The 8,490-nt window shown below is 34.7% G+C and overlaps 1 protein-coding gene across 2 annotated transcripts in view; it reads right to left on the bottom strand.

The window, feature by feature from the left end:
* Positions 1–64: 64 nt before the first annotated feature.
* The window catches only part of LOC136851628 (divergent protein kinase domain 2A-like), a 178,835-nt gene continuing 170,409 nt past the window's right edge, over positions 65–8,490 (bottom strand). For both annotated transcript variants that reach the window (XM_067126015.1, XM_067126014.1), the window contains exon 9: positions 65–7,330. In XM_067126015.1, coding sequence (XP_066982116.1) covers positions 7,083–7,330 — 248 coding nt within the window. In that variant the 3' untranslated portion in view covers positions 65–7,082. The remainder of the gene's footprint in view (positions 7,331–8,490) is intronic.

Raw genomic sequence — 8,490 nt, 5'->3', positions numbered from 1 at the left:
TTTAAAAGCGGGATTGTTTCCTCTCTTCAGTGTTACCACATTTAAAAGGAAAAATGAAACACTCTTGAAGGATTACAAAATATCTATTTAGTAAACATTTAATTTCTGCAAAACTACAGTACAACCATTTAGCTTGCAAAGTGTTGTAAAAGACACTGAATGCCCATACATTGAGCAGAGAGCATTTCTAGAAAACAATTCATGAAAGCAAACGGTACCTCAAAATTACAATAAAGTACTCAACTTACAGAGGAAATCTCCAAGATGTAACAACATTTTACCTGCATATAGCAGAGCTGGAGAGTAAAGCTATTTGTGTTATTTTGAACACTTAAACTAAGCATAATACGGAAGAACATTACTCTGAACAAATATGCACATACATTTTACACTGCAAATAAATACGACTTTTTTTGTCATATCCCCGAAGGTTCAGAAAAATTGTGGAGACCTCAAAAGCACTGAGAATGTGTGAATATTCAACAAGTGCTACATGCAAATACCGTATAGAGAAAGAATGAATGTTCAGATGCATGAGTTCTGTTGTCATAATATTGAACAAAAACAAACCAGATTCCAATTCATTCAAATAAAGACTATCCTGAATGTTCATGAAATATTACACTTCTTATATTTTCTAAAATGTTTAGAAAGAAATATACCTAAATTTGTTGCAAGGTAAATAAAAAAATTTCAGGACACAATCTGTGTCACAGATACAAACTTCTCTTATTACAGCCTAATTACCTGGTTAGAAGAGACAATCTGGAAAGTGAACCATAGATTATAATGAAAAAAAGTGGTACCTGTCATTGAATGATGGGGGAGACTTTCCCACTAAGAGGAGCAGTGTGTCTTGACTAGTGAAATCTTGACAGTCTGCAAACCACAGTTGCTGGCCATTTGGAATGACTTGGAAGATAGCACAAAGAGTAAAGAGAGTGAAACTGGAAAAAAAAAAAAAGAAAGAATATCTGGGTGTTGGCAGCACTACATACCTTCCTGGAGGTTGAAATGGCACTAAATGATGTGGGACTGATGCAGAATATAAACCAAAACTTATATTTTCCTTTTTGGCAGGTTTATTAGATAAAGTATGGTTGGTCAATCAACCGCTCCTGCTGAAAGCCTAATGATATATGCAAAGCCCTCCACAAAGACACACAAGTGTGCAACAGAATCTGTCCCCCCTGCTCCCTAGTCTGTAAGAGTTTGGTAGTTTACTAGCACTTCATACACCCTGGTTGCAAACTAGTCTACTATGCTCTAGAGTGAATGTCCTCCCAATATGAGGATCCAGTTTGGCAGTGTGAAGCTCTAAGTCTGCCTGAAACCAGTCATCAGAGACAGTTCAACTCCCTTCATGCCCCAAGACTGGTTGTGTATACTGGTATATTGGATAAGGGCATCTAAAGCTTTTTCCTCATCTGGTTATGTAGAATCACTGCTTGCATTCTAATTAGGGAACACTTGCTGTAATCAGAATGGAGTCCTCACCTGACATTTTAGTCGACCTGATTCATTGTTTCCTACATGTGGCTGTGGTTCTTTTGAAAGTGTTAGTTCTGCCTGACCATATCTATCTAGACCAGGGCTGGATCTCTCAAGCAAAGGGGTCTTCTTCTCTGGTTGGCTTGCTTCCAGCAGGGCATGTACTGACCTGCTTCATGTTCATGGGACTTTCCATGTCCAGATTTGTGCTATACCTTTGGTCCTGCTGATTAGGACTCGCTGGACTCATCCCAAGTTCTATGTAAACTAAGCTTTCTTGGTTTAAAAAGAGAGTATATTCCATACTGTTTTGAGACATTAAATCTCTAAAAAAAATTTTCCATACACAAGTTGAGACGTGATATCTCACTACTCTGTGAAAGACACTCTCAAAATTATGGTTTTTTTTATAGTTGTAAATGTTTCTTGTTTGTTCCTAGCTAACTTGTGGCAACTGTGTAGCCAATTCTGGCAATTTGCTCTCATTCCTCTCAATCAACTTCTTTGCAAAGCCAGAGTTGATTTCTTGGTTTTCTGGGTAACCTACCCATTCCCAAAAAAATCTTATTCCAAAAGGTTCCAGAATAATAATAAAAATGAAAAAGGTGAAATGCAAACCCTAAAAGATCAAGTGAAGAGTACTTGATACACAGATGTACTTCAAACTCAAAATTCTTAGAGAATATACTTGGTGTGCCCTGCTCATAGTACTTTAAGAAGTTCATTGTTGACCATTTCCTTCCTTGAGAAAGTTGGCTTTCAAAATAGAGGCTGAACCTAGAAACTAATAACCATTTTGCTTCTTCCAACCTGTTTTGATAACTGTCTGCTCTAACTAGGTATTATGGTTTCAGTAAAAGTGAGAAGTTTGTAACCGATATGAACACTATTTTATTCAATGATTTTAAAAAATTAGCTCCTCTGTAATATACGTAGGAAAAAAAAATATTCTTACAACTGATTATTTACAGCATGAACATACAAGGTGCTCAAACAATAAAATTTTGAGAAATGGTTGTATGTGAAAACTTGTTGTATGTGGCAGATTTTATCACAGATTCAAACTGCACGAAGGAAGGAAAGTAACTCCTCTTCTGAACTGTTATTTATGATAAAATTAAGAAACAAGCCTGAAAGAAATTAGTTAAAAACAAAATGTGTTAAAAAAATTTTTCTCAACTGCAAACAATTAATGAGATTTCTACTCCTCCAGATTTTGATCTACATTAAGAGAAGCAAGAGCATCTGCAAATTTTTCATGACATAAACATACAAACCTAAATCTTTAGCACATTTTTTAATCAAAATGCAGATGACATAAATATAAAAATTCAGTAATATGGTACGATCTTGCTAAAGAGAATCATAAAAAGAACTGGTGAAATACATGATATGCATCAGAATTAGAACATACAAAATGCTAAACATAACTACAAAACACAATTCTGAAACAACTTTTCATTCTTAGTGATCAAAAGGTAACATACATAATGGGTCCATGCACAAAGACACCGTTAATCAGAAGAGATAATGTTAATATTTCATGAAGAGTGTACAAACCAGCTAACTAAAAGTAAAAAAATAAAACATTTTAGTAATGAGAAAACACTGCCTAAGAAGAGCCAAATATGGGTTATAAAAACATATGCACAGAAATAAACATTCAGCAGAGAGCTACTTAAAGTTAATAATCTCCTTTCAATGTCTAATTACAATTTCCTTTTCAAATTTTGCAGTGAGACAGTGGCTTTACAACAGAGAGGACAATACATCCCACTGGGAAAAAAACTTGATACTCTATGAGGAAAATGCAGTTTTTAAAATTAAAACTGAAGAGGTACTTGGTAATATAGGGAGCATGTAACATGATAAAAATATAGACTGAAAAGTAAGTTAGTATAAAAACTTGTGACTGTAACTTTATGGTGATTGTCATAACTTTTTTCCAATGGCATAATATATGATTACTCAAATTTTAAATGTCTATCAAATGACAAATCCCACAACAATAAAGTCTTTGAGATAAACTCACATTACTAGTACAAATCTCAAGCAGCCATTATTACAAAATTTAAAACACAAATAATTTTACATGAAATCACAACAATAACAGCATTGTTGGTAATTAGTGGACAAGAATGAGATGTAGCATCAGCACATGCAAAACAATGTATCCCTTACACTAATTTCACTTCAAAGAAACCAACATTGAAATGCTGTCAAAATTATTATTAATCAAGACATATATGTTACAAATAATCTACATGAAACCCTCATTTTCCCATGTTAGCCATTTTTGCTCTTTGTGAAGATTAAAATTTGTTGCAAGATATTCAGTTTAATATCTTTGTCTATGTAGAAGCAGCAAACAGTACTTCATATAAGTACCATAATGTACTTAATTGCCAATATTCTATCTACAATGTCTATCAGTATTTCTACACTGCACTACTTGTCTTATAACTATTAGTAATACTAAACACAGCAGCATTTTCCAGTAGATGCCCTCAATATCCAATTATGAGTCCAGGGTACATTATCTTTTAAGGCCTACACTACCACACAACTAACTGATAGCATTTGCTTTTTCTTTGTACAGTTACATTAAATTCTAACGAACTTAAATAATAGCTTTTCATGTGTATTTTGTGATTACCTTTTTGTTGTGTCACTTGTGCGTAAATTGCATTGTCCTTCTCGAAATGTAATCTACTTTCTATTTTAGTAAGCAATTACAAAGACTGCACAGCCTTCCTCTTTACAAGTGTGTATATATCTATTCTGTATATATATATAATCTACAATAAAATAGGTACTGAACAGTACAGTACTTCAATTTGAAAATTTCCAGCCATAATCAAAATAGGCATCCACAAGTTATTAAAAAAATAAAATTTCTATCATACAAATCTGAAATTCCAAATCAACTTACACCTAATCAAATCCCAACTACTTGTTAGAAATTTTAACACACACTGATAATGACCAAGTTGACCTTCATTTTTTTTAATATTTAATCCTCAGAGACCAATAATGTTTATAATACAAATACAGCAATGGATTAGTATATCAAACATTCCTACAAACAGTTCAAAAAAAGTAATATAAAACTTTTAATTTATAAATCTAGTCCTGTATTCATTATTATGCTTTTTGTAAAAATTACACCCTGCCTTCTTAAAGCCTTTTCAAAAAATTGTTTTTCTCCAAAATATCTCATAAAAGTAAGCATTTGCCTATTACTATTCTTCAAAATAATTTGTTCCGATAGTACGATATGTCTTCAATTACACTCGGCATAAACCTATAAAATTCAAGGGACTTGTTTTAATTGAAAAAATCAATGAAATAAATGAATAGCCTTGAAATATCTAACTTTAAATATTTTCTACTACTCTCTCTGGAAAAAATGAAAGAGCAACTATATTAGAAAATTTTCATTCTGTAACACTCATTCCAAATAATGCTACTTTACAATGCAAAGTGACATGGTGAATCTATTCTAAAGGGACAACATATAGGTCTGCATAAGTGGAATTATTGAAACAGTTTTGAGAAAAGACATTTAAAAAATTACTTAATAAAGGTGAAAGACCTCTGAAATCCATAACCAAATGACCCCAAAGGCACACCATCCATACAAAAGAAGCATGACACAATTACCAAACCAGTATCAATATAGCTTCTGAGGTAGCACTATTGACTCCCCTATAATTGTGGAGACTTACACCCATCCATCCAAAGTGAAAAACAAAAATTGATACAGGGCCAACCTTGATCATTCACAAAAGAGAAAACAGTAAACAGTATCTAACAATAATATCAAGCAAGACCCTTACACATAGGTCAATCACTGAAATTTTCTTCTTGTTGAGTATTCCTTTTTTCAAAAGACAGTAAGAACCTAAATACAGTACATCTAATATTTAAATTACATTACTTTATATGTTATAAACCTATTACTATATTAAATTTGTTCATCTCACCAGAAACCTTTGTAAGGTTTGCTCCAGCATTTGCTCCTCTTAATGCCCATGTTTCTGAACTATGCACCATCACTGGTGCTGTACTGGTATTCTTTTGTCACACACTACCTTTTGTCATGTCCCTCCATTTCACCGAAGCTGCTTTTATTTTGCTTTCAACCAACTTCATTTGTTAAAACCTTAATGACTAATGGAAAACCTTATGAACACGGGCAAGTTTGCTCAATTAACACCAACATAACAATGTGAAAATTTTCTTTTATACCCTCAGTTATTGGAATAATCCTGTAGACCAAATTCAAAGCTGCCATATAAGCTCTTTTGAAGACAAGATTAAAATTCCTTTTAATACACCTTCATAGATACTAACCTATATACTTTACAAATGCAAATATTGCCAATTTAGGTGGGGAGAAAAAGTTCTTAATCCAACTTAGAAACAATCAAAGCAGTAGCTGGATGGATGGCAATACCAATCCTATATTAAAACCCTGTCTCACACACTGTAGCTTATCACTTTGATCTGTGAGCACAAACAAAAAAGCTGAATCAAAACTAAGGTAGTTGAGTAAAAGGCACTTTATATGAAGCAAAAGATTTGCAGCTATTATTAATATAATAATATGGCCAAAATTTAGAAAATAATAGTTATCAAAAACAACAAATATAACCAGTTCTGAAACTTGAATCCTTCAAGACTGCATATGCTTATGTACTATTAAAACTGATTCTTGGGTCAACTGATCATGTTAAAATTCAAGGACTTTACAATGAAAGCTCTTTTGAACTTGTAATAGAAAAATTATACTAATAAAGTAAAAGTATTCATGTGAAAGCCAAATAGCCATTCAGAATGAAGGCAAGTTACTACACAGTTTAGTTCCACATAAGTGGCAATCACCAATACTGTACTGGTTTGGCCAGGTCTTGATGTAAAAGCATAAAATGAGGAAAGCTGGATTAAAAAAGCTTGGCAGCAGTATATGAACCACATGCAAACCACCAAAATTGAAGAGCTATAGGAGGTGAAGAAGGATACAGTTTAACCTGCCATCTGACTACCACACTGCAGGTTCTAAATGGAATTTGGTCCCTATGCCTAAATAGGCAATAAAAGCTTTTGAAATAAAACACAGATGACTTTAGATGAACCCCTAGTAGTTATCAACTAGTTTTCATTTTAATAAGCAATACTGATTCATTATACTCCAATCAGATCACTCATTACACAACATCACTCTAAGATACACTGGCTAAATGACATTTTTATCAGCAACAATTACTCAATCGCAGATTCTTCAACAAAAACAATTCATAAAGAGCACAATAACAACTATTTATGAATTAGTAATAGGTGTGATAACATTCTGATAATGGAATTTATATAGCGTTGTCTGACATTTCAAAATGGGATTACCTAGTCTTAGAAGATTGATGAATTCATTTTTCATTTTTATACAGTATAATGAAAGGTAACACAGAACTTTATATGCTGTTAGTATACTATGCAATTCTGAAAGTAAAGTGTTATTTCTACAAAGCAAGAATAAAAATAAATACTGCAATATAACTGCTTATTCCACCTATCACAAGCTTTTAAGGTTTTCACCCTTTCTTCTTGCCTGTGTCATCCTCATAATCATAATCATCATCATCATAGTCCTCATCCTCTCCATCATCACCCTGGTCATCATTGAGGTCACCATCTTCATTTTCATCTAAAAAATCAGATAAAAATTCTCGTAGCTCCTGGGCTGCTTGGAATCTCCCTCCAGGTGCTGCCTCATCTACACATTCAGCCAGTAGTTCTTCTACAGTAGCTCTGTCAGCAGCCGGGATGTCATGAAGTAATCCTAGGGAAATAAAATAAATAAATAAATATATACAGCTAAGATATTGGTAACAGCACCATTGTTCTCCAAAGGGAGGTACCACTTCATTGTGCAATGTGCAAGTTAAAACTAGGCAGCATCCCTTCAGCCCCTACTGCATTGCTTCCTACCTTTTACTTTTTGTTTGTTCTATATGGTCTGTAATAACTAAACTGTTCGGCTTCCTTGACTCTACCTTACTTTGGTTTAAAGAACAAACCCTTCACACTTGCCAAAGGGAAGTCTAAAAATGTGATTTTCTGAGTCCAGTCCCATGTCAGCCGGTGAAATTCCATTGTAGCACGAATTTCTAGGTATAAAATGCTAGATATACCAGAGAAAAAAAGCTTTCAGGAAAGCTGGGGTTACTACCCCCAGATCGAGCGTCTTCTCCAGGGAAGACGTCGGTATAACGAAGGGTGAGTGAAAGATCACTACCACGGAGTCTTACTCGAAAGATTTCTCCCTATCAAAACCCCCAGAAGAGAGCGGTGAGCCGTTACAGCCCCTACACCCAAACACCCGCCAGCTCGGCGACACCAGCGCCACCTACCTCATTCCATTTTCTAGCACGTGATTGCTACCTTTTCCTTTTGTGTGCTCGTGCCTTTTTGGATTTATTTTCATCTATCGCCATGTCATCGAGCAGTTTTACCATCTCCAAGTTAAGTACCATCTTATTGTGGGGTTTTGTTCTATATTTTGGCTGTTATGGTCTCGTCTTTTCACAAATATTGAGATCTTATTATGATGCCACGGCGTCCTCCGCCAGCCATGTTGACCATGTGAGGCTGCAACCCCATCAGTTTTTTTCTGTTGGGGTTGTCTCCTTGTCGTTATAGATGTTATTTTTGCCCCATGGTTCTCCTTCCTGGCGGGTTCCCCTACGGTGGTTTTATTTTTTGTTTTACATATTATTGGCCTGTCGGCCTTTGTGAGGGTGATGCCCGTCCAGGTCCCCCAGGTTGGGTTCCTTGTTATTCTTAGTCTGTATTAGGCTAATTGTTTTATTCTTGGCGATGGTGCTCTCTGGTTTTATTTTATTCATTGTTTACCTCCTCGTGGTGGCGGCAGCCTCAGATCTAACCGCTTCCCGAGGTAGGCTACGCACCCTATTGAGCACATTTTTGTTTCCATGTTTA

The sequence above is a fragment of the Macrobrachium rosenbergii genome, chromosome 23 (genome assembly GCF_040412425.1).
Source record: "Macrobrachium rosenbergii isolate ZJJX-2024 chromosome 23, ASM4041242v1, whole genome shotgun sequence".
NCBI lineage: Eukaryota > Metazoa > Arthropoda > Malacostraca > Decapoda > Palaemonidae > Macrobrachium > Macrobrachium rosenbergii.
The sequence above is the reverse complement of the archived record's forward strand: the minus strand, read 5'-3'. Positions and strand labels throughout refer to the sequence as shown.